This window comes from Pagrus major, chromosome 15 (genome assembly GCF_040436345.1).
Source record: "Pagrus major chromosome 15, Pma_NU_1.0".
In the NCBI taxonomy this organism is placed as follows: domain Eukaryota; kingdom Metazoa; phylum Chordata; class Actinopteri; order Spariformes; family Sparidae; genus Pagrus; species Pagrus major.
Genome location: NC_133229.1, coordinates 9,583,882 through 9,607,671, shown reverse-complemented (window position 1 = coordinate 9,607,671; position 23,790 = coordinate 9,583,882). Strand labels below are relative to the sequence as shown.

At 38.7% G+C, this 23,790-nt stretch overlaps 1 protein-coding gene across 1 annotated transcript in view; it reads left to right on the top strand.

Annotated features, from left to right (window-relative positions):
* eys (eyes shut homolog) overlaps positions 1-23,790 on the top strand; it is a 185,551-nt gene that overhangs the window by 33,262 nt on the left and 128,499 nt on the right. The window contains exons 9-20 of the mRNA XM_073481633.1: positions 1,772-1,911; positions 4,044-4,207; positions 4,358-4,611; positions 6,746-6,850; positions 10,881-11,003; positions 13,656-13,769; positions 15,597-15,719; positions 16,363-16,476; positions 17,530-17,763; positions 19,652-19,774; positions 19,863-19,976; positions 23,400-23,513. Coding sequence (XP_073337734.1) covers positions 1,772-1,911; positions 4,044-4,207; positions 4,358-4,611; positions 6,746-6,850; positions 10,881-11,003; positions 13,656-13,769; positions 15,597-15,719; positions 16,363-16,476; positions 17,530-17,763; positions 19,652-19,774; positions 19,863-19,976; positions 23,400-23,513 — 1,722 coding nt within the window. The remainder of the gene's footprint in view (positions 1-1,771; positions 1,912-4,043; positions 4,208-4,357; positions 4,612-6,745; positions 6,851-10,880; positions 11,004-13,655; positions 13,770-15,596; positions 15,720-16,362; positions 16,477-17,529; positions 17,764-19,651; positions 19,775-19,862; positions 19,977-23,399; positions 23,514-23,790) is intronic.

Sequence of the window (23,790 nt, the reverse complement as noted above, 5' to 3'; positions counted from 1 at the left end):
AGGGCTTGAGGCGATAAAGCAGGCCAGCAACTTATAATTCCATCCATGTCTCAAGACTTTGCTTTGTCCTGTGGTCCAGCACTCGGCAGACTATTTTCTTATGTTGCAGAAGTCACTTTACCGTGAGAAGATGCAGCAGATGAAGCATATGAGCGGAAGAGGCTTAGCTTTACTGTGATAACAGATGAGATTTGGTAGCAAGGCTGGAAAGCCAGGGTACGCCCTGTGGAATTTCGTTACCATGGATCTGTGGCCACATCTAGTACCAGTTTACTCAGGGAGTTAGAGATTCATGATCAGGGATTATGGCCGGCTGTAGCGGCAGCTTCCGAGGCAGCTGAAAAGAGCAAACTGTGGCTCTGGCTGAAAAGAAAAGGCACAAGCTTGTGTGCAAACGATGGATATCTATCTAGTGTTTCAGATGGGAGATACAGCAGTGGTCAAACAACACTCCATACTCACTATGTAATCGTCTTAACATGTTGAAGAGCTTTTTAGCTTTGCTTCCCAGCGTCCAATTTAGGCTTACAGTTTATATTAATACTAAGAGGGTGAATACAGACATCATAGGCTGATTCGTAAAACACGTATGTTTCTAAATATACTGACAGGCCCGTGCGGATATACAGTTCTGATCAGGGGCTCTGAGCAGGTGTAACGGGTGCAGTAACAATAACTGTTGAGCCTGCTGGGGGTGTCCTGGGTCTAATTTAACTTGACATCTGTGATGGGAGGCTCCCACTTAATAACCCCAATGACATAGCCATCAGCCCACCTCCTCATTCCTCTGACATCACAGCATGATCTCCACATAGACGCTCACCCACAACGCAAAAGGGACAGTCACAACAGATCTGGTGTATTACAAAATGAGTTTTATAAATGTAGATGGGCTAGCTGAACACTGATGTTTGCCCATTTCTTTAAACCAAAAAGGATCACCATTAGGATTAGAGCTTGACCGATATATAAGTTCGTCTAGATTATAGGTGGATATCAACCTATCACAGATACATAGGTGTCTGTTGTCCGATATGCGGTAATATTATAAAACATATTATATTATAAATGATGTAAATGATTGTAAACAGGAATACATTTGTTCAGAGGCAACAGTCTGTGCACCCAGATGGTGTTTGTTCAAAATATTTTGATGGCTACTGTTTTTTTAAATACGACCTGCTGAATATCGGGCGCACCAGTGCAAGCTATGAAAGTGTTTTGTCACACTTGACAGATTTTTGGGTGCACTGTAAAATATCTGTATATATCTTGTATTAATATCATAATTTTTTATCATTCGAGCTCTAATTAGGATCACCAACACAGCTAATTAAGAGACCCGTCATTCTGAAAAGATTTTCCCCACTTAGTTGTTAAAGAAGTAAGATCAGGCTTGAACCTGCAGCTCACACAATGCTGATTTAGCCCATCACGGCAAAATAAATCTCACTGTAGTTAGAAGTATACCACAGTTTATAAATCTGGAATCTTTGGTGACTTTCCCATGCTGGCAGACTGGAAGCGACGATTGGTTTGCCAGAGCTGAGGGGATGAGCAACTGGAGGCTACAGCAGCTAGGAGTATTTAGAAGCCAATGGCGTCATAAGCGTGTTGACAGTGTTTTTGTAAGTACTCTCTCTGCCAGAATGAGGATAAAAAAGCCCCGCAATGCAGATTTAAATAAATGTCCGTTGCACTGTGGCTCATTGAGCACTCCTTAAAAAAGAAAATACATCTACATAAACATGTATTCTATCTTTTCTTTCAGGTTTTCAAGGGAAGAATTGTGAGGTTGACATAGACGCTTGTGCTCTGCCCAACAACACGTGTCCACCAAAGACTCAGTGTTTGGATCTCCCAGATGGCCTTGAATACACCTGCCGTGTACCCTGCCCTCGAAACCTTCAAGTGGGTCAAACCAATTCAATGAAGTATTTGTCCTCGTCTGTTGTTCTGTGTCCACATGATTAAAATTCTCCGTATATTCAAAATATATAATTTCTGCAATTTGTATGCATTCTTTACAAGAGCGCAGCATCATTATCACAACAGCAGGGAACCATAATAAGCAAATGAATGAAGACTTTTTATGTAATTTTCCACATGCATGTTTGATTGTTCTTGTCATATAAGCACACATATTCTATTTATTATTCTAAGAAAGTAGGAATATTCACAGTTACTTATAGTAACATGCAAAAAACTGTCAACCCAAACTGAATTACAACATTGAGGACTTAAGTGAGAAGGTATCAAATATTACTTCAGTATCTTATTAAAGAAAATGTGGGATAATCCTTTGTTTTACACAGGGATAAAAATAAGCGCAAGTCCCACAGGAAGATTGACAGTAAATGCGATAATCCATAAAGACAGCAATCAGCTGGTGCTGAAGCTGCAGAGTACTTACCCGGGAAAAACCTGTATTAAATTGTTGTCTAATGAGGGAATTTGCTACTTTCCTGTGATTTTTATTGATACATTTGGACTACAAAGGCACCAATAAATGTGGTTAGCAACAGATCTCACCCATAACCTGACTCTGAACCGGATCATATATTCAGTGTACTGCACATTTAAAATCACTAAAGCATATGTTTATGTCCTTTTTTTAGTTTGAATGTGGTTGCACATCTTCCAGATTTTATAAGTGGTCATGGTGGAAGGAGACAAAGCTGGAACAGTGTGATTGTTTGTCAGGATTTTTGCTCTTGGCATACACAGCGAGAGCACATTTACAGGACTGAAAAGGCCGCTGCCACCTCTGCCGCCACAGATGAGTGCCACCGAAGATTCGCATGAATATCTGTATTTTTGAAAGCGCAGGTTTCTTTACATGGAGATGAATCCGCCCTCTGCGTTTTAAAAAAAGCAACCACCAAACCTGAAAAGAGGAGCATCTACAGATGACAGATGGAGATGATCACTCACTGTGGAGAAAATGCTTGTGTTGGCCGTCTTACAGAAATGCCATGATGTCTGCATTATACACCTTCGCCCAAGCCAGCTCATCCTCTGCCACTTTGTTTCCCCTCGACTATATATACACATGTACCAGCTAGCAGGCGTATCTGTTTTGTTACACAGAACACTGGGGATGTTTAGCCCTGAATGACCATTGATCTTGTCTTGTAAGACATGATGTGGATGCTACATGGAATACTGAGTGAACCCAAGTAAAAAACATGAATCAGTATTCATGAGTGTGTCATGTTGCTGTAATGAAGCTCATTCTCTGGCAGCCCGGAGCAAGAAATGATGAGGGGTTGCATTGTAAAATAATGGTTATATTTTGGACCAGATTTGGCTCAGTCAAATGCAGTATTATTGTTGTACAAATTTTTATCGATTTTCATATTGGCACATGAAGCAGCATGTCTCTTTCTTAGGGCTGAACATTTAAAAGTCCCATATGATGCTAATTGTCACGTTCGTACTTTTATTTTGGGTGTCTACTAGAAAGTGTCTATATGCTCTAATGCTCAAAAAACACATTATTTTTCTCATACTGTTCATTGCTGCAGCTTCTATGGTCACCCTCTGTCTGAATGCTCCGTTTTAGTGCCTGTCTCTTTAAGGCCCTCCTCCCAAAAAGCCCAGTCTGCTCTGATTGGTCAGCTCTGCCAAGCCTGAGAAAGCAACGCCCACCACCTTTCAGGATCACCTCTGTCTGTATTTCTGCAACCATTGGTCTGAGGTCATGGCTCGGGGCTGTGACTGTAGTGACATCACAACCTTATGGAAAGTCTTTACAACTCATTTAAAGCCACAGTTTCAGGAAAGAAGAAGGAAATCGAACCGTCTATTACAGGGGACCTTTAATCGAAATATTATTGAAATCGCATTATGGCTAAGTGCAATATCCAAATCACAGGAGCTACAATTTTTTGATTAAGGTAAAATGTGTCACAACATACCTTTTTATAAATGAAACATTGTGGTTCCATAGAGAAGCCCCAGCCTACAAATTATAATCTCCAGACATGAGGCGTAATTACTTCTTGACATTTGTATCTAACATCTCTATCTTCTATCGACAGCCATGTGCCAACGGAGGACGCTGTGTGCTTAATAATGCCAGCAGCTACACCTGTATCTGCACACCTGGCTGGTCTGGTCAGAACTGCCGTATAAATGTCAATGATTGTGTTCGACACTGGTGTCAAAATGGAGCCACTTGTGTGGATGAGATTGATGGTTACAGGTGAGTGTTCAAATCTCGATTGTCTTCGGGCCATTCTGGCCCCAGAATGTCAATGATTGTAAAAGCTGTGACATTTACTGTTCACTTCCTTCAGGGGTTGAAAGAATTACTCTATACAGTATTAAGACATTCTCTTTAATCCGTTGCTAGCTGCCTTTGTCCCAGAGGATACACAGGCATCTACTGTGAAGAGGACATTGATTACTGTGTTGGCCATCTCTGCTCTGAACATGGTGTTTGCCTGGACCAGAAGTACAACTTCACCTGCCGGTGCACGCTCGGATTCGAAGGGTCGCTCTGTGAACTGGAAACAAATGAGTGCAGCAGCTTCCCCTGCACAAGCGGAGCTACCTGTGTGGACCTAATCAGTGATTATCGGTGCCACTGTCCCCGAGGGTTTGAGGGTATGAGACCATCTGATGCGAATGTGAGCCTATTTACAGCCATTAGTATGGCCAGCCACAGGAATATCAGGTTGGAGAGCAGCTTTTCACTGTTTGAAGGTTAGGATCCTTGAAACAGAATTATGCAGCTTTCACACAGAATCAGAATTTTATCATTATTTAACATTAGGTGCAGTTTCCATATTGAAATTTGGTATAATAACAATAATAATCACTTAATTTGTAAAGCACCTTTAAAAACAGAATGAAGGTTAAGTGCTTTGACAGAACAAAAGCAGGACACTCAGCATGATGATATAACAGGATGCATAACAGTCAAGCCAAACTAGTCGAAGGTGTGTGTCACTGGTCAGGGCAAATATACAGGTAGAGATAAATGTAATGGATGTAGATTAAAAATTGGAATTACTACACTGAAATGATTGAAATTCAAAATACAAATAAAAAACTGCTCCTCAGATGTCATAGTGCTCTGATAGCATTAGGTGATATCCTTGTGAAAATCATTTTACTGCAATACTGAATGCAGTAGAAATATAATTGATATCATTATCTATATCAGAACTTAAGCACATACACAAAAACTTGTAGCTCGAAGGTGTGCATTCATTTAGCACTGTAAGTTTTTGTGATATTTCATACCTGTCAGATGTTAGCCAGATGTGTTTAAGGCTAAACTGGCTCAGTTGAAGTTGTTTGTTACAATCAATGTAAACTGGCAATAGACACGTTTTAACATATCATTATGAAGTGAACGTTGCTGTACAATGTAATGGCTATAGAATTATGTGACCATCTGTATTTTCCATACAAACCTCCTGCAGTAATGTCTGCCAACGGGCGAGAAATCTTCTGGGAAAATGAAGACTGACGGGCAATCCAGTCAGGCTGGCAGCCTGGCACCATTTCTATCTGCTTTCACGTCTTTATTATAGACTACATGAATGAACAAACTCATGCTTTGGAAACTATCCGGTTGTCTTAGCTACCATTTGGAAACGCGACGGGGAGGAAATCAGTTTCTACTTCAAAGGTGCACTTTGTAGTTTTCGGGAAAAAAATAATAAGGAGGTAATAATACGAACTCAGAAATAGTTTTTTGATATATTTGTATATACTTACAGCCGTCCTCGAGGGTTAATAAGGTCCCTAGAACACTGTTTGACCCTAGAAAGGGAGCTACTTAGAAAGGTCTGGCTGAAATGGTATGAAATCTTATTGTCCTTTGAGGACAGTTTGTTTATTCTGTCATGAAAAGATTGTTCTCTTCTTTTAAAATTATCCTCAAAACTTCTTAGTGTACCTTTTAATGTCATGTTTATGTTAAAACTCCCAGATTCAATACTGTATACATGTCCCTTTTAATATTATCTAATTTTGCCTAAATCAAATGCAAATAGTTCAGATTAGTTACGACACCTTAGATGTCTGTCTGTTTCTTGGACATTTGCTGTAGTATGGAGTGTATCCTTATTGAACAGTTGTGCAGTGTAAGCAGTTAAATTCTCAATTGTTTGACATAATGATTAAGAGCGCTCTTCGTACCAGTGCACGAGGTCATGATGGCAAAAGTACAATTACCTTTGGTGCGGACAGCGGTGGAGATAGAAGAGCAGCGCCTGAGGATGTCAGGCCGTTAGTTGTCTATGAGCTCTCCGGCTCATAGACGACTGAGTGGTCTGAAATACTGCCAGAGGCCGGACCTAGTGGAGCTTTAAATTCGTCAGTAAAATCTTAAATCAATTGCATAGCTAACTCTAGCCTAGAGGATACTAAAGTTGAGGTTAAACCGTTAGTGCATACATACAAGCTGCAAACATGCTGAACACATAATCATTCAGTCACATTTTGAGCCAGCAGAATTAGAGGTAATCAGCTGCCTCATGAAATGAAACCCTGTCTTCAATAAACCAGGTGCAGCTCATTGTTGAGGAAATAAACACAAATTGTCGCTGCATCTGTTCAGAACGTTGTTGTGGTTTGAATTATTATTCACACATTAGAGCTTTACAACCTCCAATAGTTAATAAACGTCCACCGTGACAGCAAAAATGGATTTGTTAAAACATATTTTAAACTGTATCCCCTGTGACATTAAATCAAGTCTATTTGTTTCTCTCTCTCTATCCTGCAGGAAGGACCTGCTCTGAGAACGTAAATGATTGCTGGTCGCAGCCTTGTCTGAATGGAGGCTCGTGTATGGATATGATAAATGACTACATTTGTCATTGTCCTTTTGGTAAGTACCAAGTAGTTGGTACATGTTTACAAAAATATCATGCTATTAATTTTCCAAAGCAAAAAGGTTATTTCTCATACATTGAATGCAAAGTTGTTTATTTTGATCATTTCTCAGTGTACTTCCAAAGATAGCAAAGATAGGATTCATCAGTTGCCGTAGTCCTCTGAAAGTTTAGAAACAAGATAAAAACTGCATCTAAAAAGTTCTACACGAGCAAATAGAAGTAATAAATCTGTATAATTGGTAAGGTTAGAGAAAATAATTAGTCTTTCGCATCTTTATTTTCCAGGATCACGGTTCAAATCGAGTAGACCTTTTTGAAGAGAACAACACTGTTGAATGTTCACACTACTTCTGAGATGTAGTTTCCAGCCTTGTCCTTTTAATTGTGACACCGTGTTTTACACATTACTATACGTTTGACATTTTATAACACATGCTCCGGAAAGAATCCATAATCAGTCCATAATAGAGGGCGGCTGATTTTGCTATGCCCTCCGGTAATAAAATACTTAATCACTGCTTGATTGCACAAGTCAGAATGCCGCAACCAGACCACTTGGCATTACAAGCCCAATGTCACATTTAGTTGTAAACAGCCACAAATCACAGAACAGCATTTACAGACAAATATTTGATAAATCAAATGCAATACACTGTCTGGCACAAGGCAATGGGTCTGTTTTGGTGAATTATTTTCTTAATATATTCCACAAAGGCAGAAGAACATCATGGGTTATGCTGGATGTTTTACTTTTTGTATTCTTTTGAAAGTTGGCCCTCATGTTCAGGCCATTTGAATTTGATTTAGGGAAACAATATCATCACTATTTGGTTTGTCATTGTGAATCTCAGTTCTTTGTTCCTGTCCCTTGGCCAGACATGCCTCTATTTTACTGCACAATAAATCAAACAAATGTGGGTGAAGTCATTAAAACATTTACTGCCTTGAAACATGTACAGCACCTGTTACACTGTGTGTTTATATGACATCATGGATGCGGCAAATGCATCACAGTAAATAATCTGCACTTATTGTTTTTCTGCCTTTTGCGCAAATTAGATTTGGGCGAAACCAGAACACAGATGTGTCGGTAAAGCTTCCATTACTGCTTTGATTTCATTGACAGATTTATAGACAGGTGTTTTTGATAACTTTATCTCCTCAGAAATTCAATTAGATAAATGGCTGTCAGGTTTGCTCCCTCCTCCTGTACAAAAAACACAACAAGAAGCACAAAAGACTGTAACTATTTTTCAGCCCTGTGTTCAGGCTGCCACCCAGCTAAAGAACAGTCTGTCCAGTTACAATTAATTATTGTAGCATTTTTAAAACAGTATAATGACTGTAAATGCACTGGAAAAGGGATTCTCAAGCCAAGGTAGATATAACAATTTTTATTCTGCATCTGGATCTGCATCAAAACACACATCGTGATAAGCAATCATGCTAATTAGTCGAATGCGGCCATGTTTTTTCTGAGAATGCCTCAATGCTGTCTCGACACACTCACGACCAAGTCGTTTGAATACATAATGGTAATTTCTGGCACCAGATTTTGCTTTGACCTACAATGTGCATGTCATGTAAATTTGGTTACAACTGCAGCTGTGACATTTTATTCAAGCCTACAGGTACAAGAAGTTTGGGACCATAACCAGGAAAATGTAATGGCACAGTCAGTCGCTCATCCAAATCATTTATGTACCAAATTTAGCAAAGAGAAGTTGACATGTAGAAGTCATGGTCGGGGCACAGTTCAGTGAATGTTGAATAACCTGCTCAGGTGCAAATGGACACGAACCAAACTGATAAATCAGTTAAATTTGTGTTGTTCTGGTGCTCTCACAAGATATTAGCACAATTAGATTTTTTAAAAAGTACCACTATGTAATATATGACATATATGCCCCTATATCAAGAGTGATGCTGCCATATGTTACCTATAAGGCAATATATGATCACATACATCCTTGCCTTGGACATATGGAGGTAAAGGCTTATGACATTTATGAAATATCCATAGTAAAATTTGTACAAATATGAAAAATGTCTGTGTGTTGAAATTGTATATATTTAGTATATGTATGCAGTGGCAATAAATGTTATTAATATATATGTAATTCATATATGTAACAGTCTAAGTTTGTTACATATATGAAATACCCATAGTAAAATGTGTGCATACATATATTGAAAGAATATATGATACATTTTTCATATATATGTACATGCTATTTTATGCATATATTATGTATAGTTTGTATATTACACATTTATACATATATGTCATATGTATATTTAATGATATAGTGTTTGTGACATATATGTAATTATATGTAATTTGCATACATAAACATACATATTTGAATGGGCTGGACACATATGTCAATATATGAAAAATCACTTTATTGTAGCACAGCCTTTCAAACTGGGAGGAAGGCAACACTTTTGCCATTTTACAATATCATGATATCCAAAATCTAGGATGGTATTTAGTCTCATATGACGATAACAATAGCGAAATATTGGCCAGCACTACTTAACACCAAATTTAATTGAACTCTGTATTGTATCCACCCAGCTAACTTGCATGCAGACCAACAAAGAAGGCCAGAAACATGAGCTCTTTGGTGGAGATGCAGGTTTCTTATTTGTACATGGCTGTTGATGATTTCTATCCAAGAACAAGATTTTCAGTTTTTCAGCTTGATGAAGCAACCAGAATGTTTAATTAAATATGCTGATGAACAGCAGTTTTCCGAGCCATCACTAATCCATCATTAAGAACTGAACATGGGCGCATGAGGACGATTTTCTTTTTTTGTATCCAACAAAACATCATAGTGTGTCATGCTACTACTGAGCATGTTGAGATAAAGTGAAAGACAGTTCCACTGTCTGCCTTTCATTCTGCAGCAGAGTTAGGCTGTGCCACTAGTAGCTGTCAGACAGAACAGGGAGTCCCATTTGGAGATGGTGACACTGTAAATGTGACATTCCTTCATGCAACATTAACTTCAGAGTGAATTGCATGCACAATTGGTTATTAAACACTTCTGAAACACTCTGTTGGAGGCAATAGCTGTCCATTAACTAGTCAAGGCAATACATAATATGACGAGAAAAGGGTAGTTGGAAGGTCATCAAACATCTAGATAGATGTGTTGATGTAAAGCACACTGCTCTGGATACAGGTTAGAATGTAAAGAAAGTGGGGAGTGCTTCCAGCAGGAGCTACATAATCTAACCTGACTGCTGTGTGTACATTCAAGTCTTGATAAAAGGGATTTGCATTAGGAAGTGATGTTTGAAATATTTCATTCCTTTGCCTGTGAGTGAGACCTACTTTGCAGACAGCGACTGCACACAGATTAATGCGACGGGGATATGGGGAACATTCTTCCTGTTTAGAGGCTTCTGGTTTAAAGAGGTTTTTGGTTAGCATGAGGATAAATTTTTGGAACATTTCGCCCTTAAAAACTCAAATAATCTGTGACTCCGTAAAGTGAATCTCCGAGCCTTTATCATTTAAATCCAAAATGTCTTCCTTTTTTTTTTCTAGCGTTACCTAATAGGCACAGTTTGAACAGTGTGATGTCAGCGAGAAAAACACGGTGATCTATTTCAGGACTCTCCCTTAAAGTCATCTTTATTTGTGCAAGTAATGAGTATCAGTCACACCATCTGTCTGGGCTTTTATTTACAACAATAGATATTGACATGGGTATCTATCAGTGACATGCAGACATGCCTTTGGTGGGGCAGATAAATGTGATATGGATCAGTTTGTTGGGGTGGGTCTTTCTCAGTGATTCACTCAATTAGCATACTGCATAGCAGGTAGATTGTGAGGGTAAGAATCAATACACCCATTAATCCGCTAAAGAAAAGGTGTCTTTACCCAATAAAACACAGAGCCACAGAATTACATGTTGTGTAATCTGTGCTACTGTTTTATGAATTCAGTTGTTATTGTTGTTATTTCCCCGTCTTCTCCATTGTTAACTTAATGTTTCATTGCAGGATTCAAGGGGAAAGATTGCTCTGTGGATATTGACCTTTGCTCATTTGGAATGTGCAGCGAGCACACATTAATATGCGCCGAGACCAAGGGTGGACAGGATGTGTCTTGCACATGTGAAAGAGGTGAGGAAGCTTTCCACAGGTGTTGCATTTGTCATAGTGGTGGAAAAACAGGTGGAAAATAAATGAGCACATGGTGAGACTGAGAACATTTTCTCCTCGCTCAAAGGAGTGTGTCACTGTATAGTGACAATATAGGGTAAAGATCAAAAACCATATCTATTTTTTTTATGTTTTTATCAGATCAAAACTACACAAGAGTTCTTCTCATGTGCTATATTCCCTGCTTAATGTTTTTAGACCTTCATGACGATCAAATCATCTTCTGCTGATTAATTTCACAATTCCTGCAAAAAACATGAATCTGTTAGTGTGTCATTCGAGTCCCTCTGATTCCCCTCCATGTGGATGACAGTGTTATCACTGCAGTAGCTGCCAGCAGTGACAGGGATGACACAGGAGTAAGCAGAAGAGGCTTGACCTGTAGATACTCTGAGGCTTGCCAGAGGTAACCAAGCTTCAGAGTCTTGCAAGTCAAGGATATATAGTAAGTGACAGAGTGCCAGGATAGTACTGTGTGTACAGGCAAAGGAAATTGTGCAGCTTATTCCTGGATACAGTTCTGGTATTTTAAATAAAAAACATTTTTCCTGCCAAGCCAATCATAATTCAGTCGATGCTGCTCCACACCGGCCCTGCTATCTCTTTTCAAATGAATGGCTATTACATAGAAGTTCATGTAAGCCAATCAATAACCGTAACTCCATTACTCCTGTTGCACTTATGCTCGGCAGATGTCAAAGTGAAGGATTGTGAGTGATTTCTTATGTAAATGAAAGCAACCTGCGGCGAGCTGCTCTCCCCAGATCACTTCTCAAGGGCAAACTGCGAGATTCTGTCTTGTCTAGATGTTTCCGGTCGGCGGTCTTGGCTTCCAAAACATGTTACTCATCCCCTCCCCTCACTATATTCCTTATCCCACGCTGGCAACCTTTCGACCTATTATTTACTTCTCACACTAAATCATATCCTTGAACTGAGAATGTTGGTTGAACTCAAAATGCTGGATTTTGCATGTATGATTTTGTGTTTCATATATATTAAAGGGGTCACGTTACAATCCACTCACATATGGTCAATAAAAACCTTTACAAATTGTTGCATAGAGCCCTTTTAAAGCTCGGACATTATGCTCATTTACAGCTTCACGTTACTATTTTGGGTGTTTACTAGAAAAAGTTGACATTCTTTAATGTTCAAAAACACATTATTTTTCTCTTACTGTCCTTTGCTGCAGCCCCTCTATTCACCCTGTCTGAATGCTCTGTTTTAGTGCCTGTCTCTTTAAGGGCCTTCTCTCAAAAAGCCCAGTCTGGTCTGACTGGCTAAGCTCACGCAGGCCTGAGCAGGTACCGCCCACTGTGTTTTTGCAACCACGCCAGGGGTTGCAAAAACACAGTGGGCTATGTAGTTATGAAATCACAGATAGGAAAATCTTCTACAATATGGGACCTTTAATCAAAGTATTATTGAGATCACAATATGAAACAGAAAGACGACTCACACACTGCAGAGCTCCAGTATTCACTATTAAGTACACCAAAGTTTCTAGGAACACGCAGGGGTAATGTTGCTCGAAACGTCACTACTAAATGTTTTGCTCATTTTCAACTCGGCACCTGCCCTTTTTTTGTTTTGGATGTACCTGTACACATTTTTCTTTAATGTTTTTATAAAGGTAAAATGCGTCACAACACACCATTATAAAGGTGTGTGGCATATTCTCTAGACCTAGTTTTATAATCAAAAACGACATGGAAATCTTACTTGCTACAATATGGCTTGCAATAACTGCCTTGAAGGGCATACTGTATTTCGCAATCATTGTGTTTTTACAACTAATAAACAGTTTTTGGCAGCAGCATCGTTTTGTTTCACATTTGCATTCATTTCAAAGGAACAACTTTGCATTGCGATACTTATTTTTGCCATGAAAATTATTTGAGCTCCTAAAGCTTTTCTCTCAAAAGCCCCAGTTGGCACGAGACAGTTTTTTGTCACACAGCGATTTCGCAGTGCAGCAGTTGTTTTTGTTTTTGTGTAACGCTACTGTGTTGTTCTGGAGAAAAAACTGCTTATTCTCACTGTTTCTTTTTATATTCATTTTCCCACATTCCTAACTGCGAGGAGCATCTCAGGATGCATCCCTTATGCTCTGTTTAGTCCTCGGCTGACTGTGAAAAACTCGCATCGTACACACAAATGCTCTTTGGTATATAAGTGTGAGTTTAACCCACACACAGCCTGTGTAGCACTAGCAATAATGTGCCTTAAACACTGACATGTTTCGTCTGTTCAATAGCCTGCGTGGGCGTGTTTGTGTGTGTGAGTGTGTTTACACATGTGCACTGATGCATGTTATTTGTTTCATGTGGTTCCCTTTGTGTATGGATTGACTTTGATCTTAAAAATCACTGGATTGGGCTTGTTTAATGTAATAAATCAGAAGGGCAATGACTGGCTCTTATTAAACATGATTAAATGATCCAGTGAGCTGAGTCTGCATGTGCCCAGCAAGCTCTTTGAATCAATACAAGCTTTGAAAACCAGCTTTTGTTTGGGAAAACAAAGTCGTGCTGATCCTAATTGGCCGAGGAATGAAAAGAGGAGAAAGGATTCCAATAACCGTGTTTTTTTTTTGTATATATGCTGCAGGGTTTGGAGGGCCATTCTGTGAAGTAAATCTCAATGAGTGCGAGTCAAGGCCATGCCAGAACGGTGGTATTTGTGTGGACGGCATTGACCTGTATCAGTGCTTCTGCTCGGAGGGTAAGTTGCAATGCGATTAGGTCCCCCAGTTGTCGAGATGATACGATTATGTGGCTAATTCAGGCCTTCGTTGGTTCTTAAGTCTGCAGCCGACCGTTTTCAACCATGCAGTTACCACCCTGGTGTGAATGAAAAGGCCATTCAGAATAGCTGAACACAAATTCTTTCTCCATTCTGTTGTTTGGAGGTCTTTCTCTTATTCATGTGGACACAAAAGCAAACAAATGAAAAGACGGCGAGTTATTGCCACTAAAAAAGCAAGAAATTCTTCCACTATGTGCTGATGTTCAACAACCATACACGAAAGTATATTATCCTACTGCAGTTTATTTTCAGATTTTTAGATTAATTTCATTTTTTTCTGATGGGGCCAATATTCACAGAGTGTATTTTTTTCAAGACAGTATTCAAGGGTAAACTGTGAACTCTGTCCCGGTGAGATAGAGAAGTTGTGCCAGTCACCTTTACTATGAGATTATTCGCATTTTTCGGAATCGGAAAAGAACATCTTGCCTGCCAGAAGTAATGATATAATGAAATGTGTTTAATCATTTCAATAATTACAATAGAAGAAATTAGATCATCCTCAAACCAACTTTATGAACTTGGAAACCCATTAATGCAGAAAGTAGATTTGAATCATCATTCTCCAGACTTCAATATTATAATTATTGCTCTTAATGAAGGGACTGCTAAATTTCAGTTTGGTGCAATATGTCCAGAACTAAAACATAGACAACTACCTCAACGCAATTGAAGAATGTCCAAGGATTCAACTATGTTTGCATGGAGGAGTTTCTTGGTCCTTGTATTCTTTTTTGCCCAACACCAACATGTTTATCTTAATTGCTGTCCTTGATTTTTTTTCAGAGTTTTGACCCAACACACCAGGTGATTTTGCTGATTAGCACGTTGAGCCAAAGAGCCCGAACTAATCAGTGAACTCAGTTGTTGTCCTGTTTGCTCAGAATGAAAACCTGTATTCTCACAACAAAAGCAATGTTTATTTATTTTTATAATCATGATGATTGCCAGTGACACTATTTTCTCATATTTCCTGGCTTCGTGTTTACAAATATTTGCTTTAAGATCTCACATGAAATCACTCTATCAGAAATTGTCACCCGCATCATTAGAGTAAGACAGAATAAATCTCAGCTATTTTTCCAATAATTTCTTGGTCCAGTTGACATCTTACCTGTGAGACGTACCTCTGATTAAACCTTGATTGCGGGTGAAGCCTGTTATGCATTTTTAATGAAGTCAGGATAATTGTCAAATTTTATGACATGGAGAGAGGTGGAAATTGGTTCCATGGTCAGTTTGAGAAATGATGAGAATTTGACCTGCACCGATGGTGCTGATAGCCGAGCATTAGTCATGGGCCTCCTGTAGCCGCGGTGTGTGACAGTGCTAATGATAGTCATTTTGTAGCGTGACCATGCGGTGGAATATATTTATGGGGGGACTAAAATGTCAGAAATTGGCAGCACTCACTTTTACTTCATGACTTTAACCTTTTTAAATATAAAAAAATATCACGTGTGCTGATAGAACTCGCCACGCAAAAAAATGTTAATCAAGCCGACAAAGACGTCATGACAAAATATAATTTATTTGCACAAATGCAGACTGTGGTGCAGACTCCATATCATGTGCTTGTGTGCTTCTGATGAGCTTGCAGCAAAAACTCATGTGAAATTTCACGACAGCAATGCATTGCTCTCGGGTGCAATTTGATACTAATTAGTATCTTTTCAACTCTGGGTGTTTACTGACATTCACACGCCATCTCTGATGAGGTTTCTCTTTCTCACTTTCTACCAGGGTTCGGGGGGTTTAACTGTGAAATCAACTATGATGAATGTGCCCATGGATACTGCGCCAATAATTCCACATGTATTGACCTGGTTGCAGACTATGAGTGCATCTGTCCTTTGGGCTTTGCTGGTGAGTTATCTATGTAATCATTTTCATAGTTTAGGCTTTAATGAAAAATAGTGCAGATTGATGAGTCTTCAGCGGTGATAGCCGTCAAAGCCGTCCCATTGTCTAATGTAAGAGCTCATTCGCCAAGATCAGATTGACTGCAGCTGATATGGTGTAAAGATATCTTTGCTTCTCCTCCTGACGATTATATGTTGGTTATAAAAATCTAAACAACGTGCTGTATATCTTTTTATTAAAGCCAACACGGGAACATTTACAGTCATCCAAGTTGACAACTACAAAGTCATTGTAGGCATCCATGTGTTTGTTGAGCAGTAGCAACAAAGGAGTTTCATTCATACTTATAGTGTGACGCTGTAAGAAAGAAAATTAGAATAAATCAATTACATGTGCCTGTGGCTGTGGGATGAAACTGTAATAGAAACTGAAAGTACAAATAAATGGCAATAATACTGCACTATCACCCCTACTGGCTCCATGACAGAACACACGCACTCCTCACATCACGCTGGCTCGTAATGGTTGTCACTCTCTGCGGTCGGACTCATTTGTGTGAATTGCGTCATTAAGTTGGTGTCGGTGCTGTGTTCTCATCCTTTCTTCTTTTATTTAGCTCAATTAACAATCTTTATTTACTTTTCAGGGAAGAATTGCTCCACACCTGTCTCTGTGTGTGCATCAGATGTTGAGTTCTGCAAAAATGGAGGAACCTGCTCCCGCAACATAGCTGGGGAAATATACTGTATTTGCCCTCCAGGTAGTAAACAGGCACATGCATACAGTAGAACAATCAACTGTCTTCATCCAGGAAGTTACATTTAGTTGCTTTAACCCCTTTAGTCATAACAGCTCACCCAAGTTAAAGAATGTGATTGAATGTTGTTGTTGTTGTTATGTGTAAGGTTACACAAGGATCATGTAAACCACTCAGCACTTCTTATTAAAAGTGCATTAAGTTTAAATGTATTCCAAAGCTAAGTCACCTTAGAATGAGCCTTGTATATTGACAGTGTCTGCCATGTTTTGCATTGCCACGTTTCTACAGTAGCCCAGACAAACCGAACACTGGCTCTAGAGATCCTTTCACATTTTACACAGCCACCCTAAGGGAGTGTGAGGCGAAGGGTAATGGATTGGGGTAAATGCAAAATGCTATGGCAGCTACTTGAACAAATCAAGTGCACAGTAACTCATTATCAACTACTAGTTAGTAGATTTCTATACACGAGAACTTAAAAGAGGTCATTGGCAAATTGACAATCAGATTTTGGAATCTCCTGTATGTGTTTTGGTGGCGTCAGCACGGTATCTGATAGGCGAGTTACATCAGTATCAGCACGCTATAATGATATCAGATCAGTCCCAACTCTGTAAACTAATACTTAGCTTTATAATCATTGTAACCACGGTGTATCATGCGGTGTGTAGCCTACTAGAATCCTCCTCTTAAAAATTCAGCCCTTAAAGCATGTGAAAGCATATTTGTGCTGTTGATTACTGCGGTATCACCAAAACAGCTTCAACCTCTAAGTGAATATCATTAGAAAGCACATGTACAAATCCGCAAATTAGTTACAATTGGTGAAAAGAATCCTCACACACCATTTTTGTCTGTAGGTTGTGTACTGTTGCTTGGTTTTTATGGCTCTCGGCTCTGGCTGGATAAAATATGTAAATCAGCAGGGAGGAAAACACTGGCAATGACGGCATTACGTGAAATCCCAATCCATGATGTGTGCCAGACGAAGGCATAGAGGATACTGTACACAGCACGGCACATCAATCACCTCTTTGATCCCACCTCTTACAGGATACCGTGGCAACGACTGCTCTGCAACTCTGAACCAATGTGTGTCAAATCCTTGCGACCCTGAGGGGACTCTCCTCTGTGAAGAGCTGGCAAATACTTATAGGTGTGTGTGTCAACATGGGTACACCGGGCCGCACTGCAAAACACCTATAAACCACTGCGTCGACGGCCTGTGTCAACACGGCTCCGCGTGTGAGGATCTGTCAGGAGGGTTCAAGTGTGATTGTTTACCCGGTAGGTTCGCCATCCAGCAGGGGGTGTTTTCAAATGGAGGCAGTTCCTCAAATGAATCACGTATAGTGCTAACACACCCGGTTTGATGCTTTCCCTTGTTCAACTACCTTCTCTGTTGGAGTCTAATCTCTTTGGCCTTAAGCAACAACACGTAACAGCCCTACGAAATGTGTAAGTCGGCGGCTCCGTTCATCAGGTCGTGAGCTGACTTCAAAGCAGTGAGGATGCTGGGAGTACCAGTTTGCCCACTTAGGAGCCAAAAGTCTTCTGTTGCTATTTTATCAAAAGAAAGGGTTGGTGACAAAGGAACATACTGTCATTACATAACATTTTACCCACATGAGACCAGGAGTTAGAATGAGATTATATTGGTGACAGAAGGTAATCCACTTTATTTACTTGTATTGCAGTAATTCATATCACTAGGTGCAGATTAGTAGGCAACTATACAGTGTAGATAATAAGTAAAGGAATAATCAGTAACCACCTAATTACAGAGTAAGAACCTACCAATAAGTGCACCTGTTGAAAAGTGTTATAAAAGGAAGCATCAGGTTATTACTTTTCTAAACATACCTGTGTGATTTTGGTGTAAATTCCTAAAATATTAGATCATGTCAGTATTTACAACATTATTTCATGAGGATAGCTACCATGTACTATGTACCCATAATTCAATACTAACCAATCAAGTTCTTCCTCACCTTGCAGGAAGTGAACAGCGTGTAAGGCAGTAAAAGTAAAGGCAGAAAAGCACTTATGAAGACCCCCAAAATAATTTACAAGTAAATGTAAGGTTGAAGCTTTGTAATAAATTTTTTGGGTGGCAATACTAGTAACAGTCAGTAATTAATGGTAAATGTATAGTTAATTAAACTTAGTTAATATTTATTTTTTCCTGTAAAGTTGCATCTGATGGTGAAAACACTTAGTAAATGGTAAATAAATAAATAATGTGTAATACTGTGTAGTTCATCTATAAACATTATTTGATTGACCATGATAAAAATTAAACTTATGTTTATAAATCTTATTCATTTTATAAATTAAGAAAACATTTTGTTGTTTGGTAACAGTGAAAAACATTTTTTAACTAAAGTTTAGGTACTTCAAATAATACATAAATGTACCATTTATTAATTATGGTTACTATAAAGTGCTACCTTATGCATAGTACACATTTGAGTTAAAGTTATGTTTACATTCAGTATTTCTGACAAAAATGCAGTTTGTTGAAACCTAGCACACACACTGGACCTTTCCAGTCACACACCTTTCCTTCCTCATATGTCCTCATATGTTCTCCAAAATGTTTAAATCAGCATACTTTATATCCACAGCTTCTAGCTAGCAGTCTCCTCCTTCCCTGCCTTTGTGGGTAGATTTATAAGTTACCTCACTCCTGCCAACAACTGTGGAACAGTAAGCAAGAGAGAAAATATCAGCAGAAACATGTAGTCTGTGACCCATTCACAAAAACATTGCTCCACACGAGAGGTAAAAAAATACACAATGGGTATTTAATTAGTTTGTTCATTAATTACTGTGCAGTTGAATCAGCTGATATCGCATCTAATTACTTTAATTACTAATTGTTCAGAAATGTTGCGCTGGGATATTTAAATGGCTCCTGTATGTTTCACAAGTTTGGAAGTGACTTCTGAACTTGTGTAATTAAATAACAGTACAATAATTGTACACTTTGTCCTTTATTTGTGCGTTTAGAAAAGAAGAGAAGACAGGAAGAAACTCCAGTAATAAAATGACTGTTATAACTGTACGATCATTACAAGCGATCTTCACTAGAGGCTGTGATACAAACCCTCCTACAGTCATAACTTCTCTGTAACAAAGGAATCCTATAGATCATCTTATCCTCTCACTGCAGGTTTAACAGGCCGGTTTTGTGAGATAAACATTGACGACTGTGAAGTAAATCCGTGTGGAGTCCTGAGCATTTGTAAAGACACTCTTGGTGGCTACACTTGCTTTTGTGCGCCCGGATTTATTGGTGAGTGAGTATTCTTTGTGAGTCAAAGTGGCTTTTTATTCACAGCTGCGATGTGTCAACACGTTGTGCGCCTTTCTTACTTTCTTAGGAAATCACTGCGAGATTGAAGTGAATGAGTGTCTGAGCCAGCCTTGTCAAAATGGAGGCTCCTGCATTGATGAGCTCAACTCGTTCAGCTGCCAGTGTCCTCTTGGGATCACAGGTATTTCATATACTTTACACCCTTACTGTGTTACACAGTAGGAATGCATAGGGTCAGGCAAATAATGTAAAGAAACATTGTTGTAACATGACGTGATAAATGAGACCTTCCCCGTCTCCATGTTGACTGCTGCTGACTGTGGATTTCTTTGTGAAGGATTTTCCGCTACAGTTCAAAGGATGTGACTTCATGCACGTTCTCCAAGTGCCTTTTCTCAGTGCCTCTCTCCGCTCCACTTACAGAGAGCAACAGTAGCTAACGTCAGTTTAGAAATGGAGTCTAATAAAACCACCAGCCACCACCACAGCACAGAAGATCCACAGAGCCCCTTTAAAAGTGATCATCACGGATCAATATGACCAACTGGAGTTGAATAAAACTCTTAAGGAGTAGTGAAGTAGTGAATAAAGCTTGAATTAAGTAGAAAACCTTTATTTTTATAATCTTATTTAATTAACTTGAAATAAATAATATAAAACCAATTATTCTTTATCCAGAAAATACATTTTTGGTTTGCATAACAAAAGTTTTAATAATTAAAACAGTGTTGTAAATATTTGAGTAACCTACTTGTTATGTTATAATGTTATTTTGGTAAAAGTAAAGAGTTAAAGTCTGAAAGTATCTGATATTAAATGTACTTAAGCATCAAAGGCCTAAGTAAAAGTAAATTCTACATATATTTACATGTATCTATATACTTTATCCTATGGGTTGACTGATTATCAACCTTGGATCTATTTTTCTTGTTGTTTTTTTTCAATCTGATTGCAGATAAACTAATTTGGTTTAAAAATGTGCTCCTTTGGCTCCGATGCAGCATGTAATCTGCAAAGTAACTAGTAACCAAGTTATCACCAAGTTATCAAATCAATGTAGCGGAATAAAAAATACAATATTTACCTCCAAAATGTAGTGGAGTGGAAGTATAAGAGGCAGAAAATGGTATCTCAAGTAAAGTACTTGAGTTGTTTCAAGTTATTTGGTCTCAATGCAACAAATAAAAACATGTTTTTATGATTTCTAATTTTGCCGTAAACTTTTCAAAGAGACATAAATCAAACGTAATGCCAACAAGAGATCATGTAACATGCATGTGCACACTTTTAAATATGTTTGATTCTATTTGTGCTCTCTCGAGTGTTAACTTGTACTGAACTTAATATTGAGCCAAGCTGTCTTCATCTGAGTGTTGATTTTTTTCTATTTCAGTGCCAATTAAATGCTGTACATGAAGTTGGGTAAAGTGTCACACACTGTGACAAACAGAACATCTTTCTAATCCTACAGAATACACATTATTGCTTAATATTGTGTCAGACTTCACTTCAACTCCCACATATTTCCAAATTAAATCTTTTAAAATGCACCTCCGCAATCAAAGAGGCTGTAGTTCCGATTCCCCTTGAAGTACAGGTGGCACTATAAATAAATGTATGGATGGAAAGGTATACTACACTCCAGCTGTCAGTCTGCTGTAAATTTTAGGATTTACGGCAACTACCAATCTTTCATTTCCCTTCAACCTTGATGCCTCTCAATAATGGAAACTCTTTATAGACATACAGTTACTGAGGAGTCACAGAAATCCCATCAGGGCAATATTTTTTTATGTGAGCGGGAAACAGCTGTCTCTGCTCACAGTGAGTGGCAGGTGATGTACTTAAACGTGTAGGATGTTAGATTAAACAGACATTTTGTGCCTCTGCTGCAAATACTGCAGGTAAACTCATACATCATATGATACCCTTGAAAAAAACACTTTTTTTAAGCCTAGCACCTAAACAAAAAAGAAAATATAGACTTTACAGTAGTATGTATCTGCAAAGAAATTATGTTTTTATTTAAATAGAATGAGATTTTTATTGTAGAAAATCACACTTTAGCACTCAGAAGCACCACTACCTGCCACTAATTGCTGCTGTGTTCATTGAACCTCATAATATGAGTGTTGGACAGAATGAACAAAATTACAGCAGTTTTAGTTTTTGCTTGACCCTGGCTGTTTTACCAGTATTGATCTTTGCACATCCATAAAGTCTTTTATAAAAATCCAAATATTTCTGGCTGAACGGAGCATCAGTTTTGCCAACATCTCTCAGCTCAGCTGAGCTCAGTGTGTCAACACTTATCTCATACTAACCTTCAGGCCAAATGGCGATTAGGTTATAAAACAAGCTCTATCCTGTATAGTGTTACAAGGGCAGCACAAACAGCACACTGTTGTACATGGGATATAGCTCTTATTGCAGCATTTCACACCATGTAACTGCCTCCTCCAAAGCGTACAGAGACTGTAAATGTGTAAAATAGTGATGCAACAGAATCATCCTTTTTCAGTTTGTGTGCTGTGGATCTGCTTTGTATTTTCAGAGAAAAACGAATTAGGAGGTAAACATAGAGGGGATAGTCCATAATTTGTATTACATGAACAATTCTTTGTGTCATTTACAATAAATAGATACATCAGCTACGTACACAAGCACAATGTTGTTTGTTTGTTTGTTGTTTTTCTGTTAAAACTTTGAAAAAATTTGGAGTTACAGCCTCTGTTTGTTGAATATTCAAAACGAAATATCAGTGACAAATGAATTTTGCTAGCATAACAGTAAACATTTACTTATTACAAAGTCATTTTTTTATATTATATTTAGCAAGTGTTCATTTTTGTGACAGCTCTCTCACTTTAATGGACCATATTCACTTGGCGGCCATTTTCTTCTGACCTCGCTCTCAGGATGGGAAGCTCAGATGTCGTACTGCTGTGTTCTGGTTTCCTTAGTGAAAATCCAGAGAGATACTGGGCAGTATTTCAAGGTAAAACAACATATTCGATAACCCGTTAGCTTTCATTACACATGACTAATTTAGCATTCTACCACTTCCTAGCGAGAGTTATTGTTTGATAGTGTTGCACAATACGACAGGAAAGGCATAATTAATTCTGAAATATCAACACACATCTTGGACACATTTATTTAAGCCTGGCAGTGAAACACATTGGATGTAATCAGACAGCAGTATTAGCTAGAAAGTGGCTGAATGCTAACTCTAGCTAATGGGTTATCAAATATGCATTTGAAATATGGCCCAAATACCCATCCAGACTTTCACTATCCACCTATCTTTTCAGTTGCAGATCAATCAGTAAATGTTGAAATGATAACAGTTTGTCAGATTTTGTACCTTTGCACAACTTGCAACACACAGGAACACAGCGGCGTAACATTTTCCCAGCATTTTAGCTTCCCACGCTAAGTGTGATGTCAGAGGAAAATGGCCGATGATGCAACCAAGGCATTCAAAATATCACCAATCGTCACATTTCAAATTCAACATGAAGAGGCTCAAATTCAAAATCAAGGCTGTTTCTTACTTGACATTTGTGAAGACTGACCCTTTTTAAATGCCATGCCTTTACAGGGGAATACTGTGAGGTCAACGTAGATGAGTGCATGTCTTCACCCTGCCTGCACAACGCCACATGTGTCGACCTTGTTCACGGCTATGGATGTGTCTGTAAGCCCGGCTTCACAGGTTAGCGATGGACCGTATTTATTTGCAGCATTTGCAAGTATATTTTCACGTGAACGAAACATACTGCACAGTGTATAGTGGATGCAGCTCATATGTAGCTTACATTTAATAAAGCAGCTCTCTGTACTCAGGCACAGCAGCTACCTACTGAATACAATTGGCCATGTGTCATTTGTCATGTTGTTTTAAGCTATAGATACACTGACCTACATTTGGGAAAATGTTTGCTTCACTTATGTATTTTGTTTGTCACCAATTAAAACAACACATTCAGACA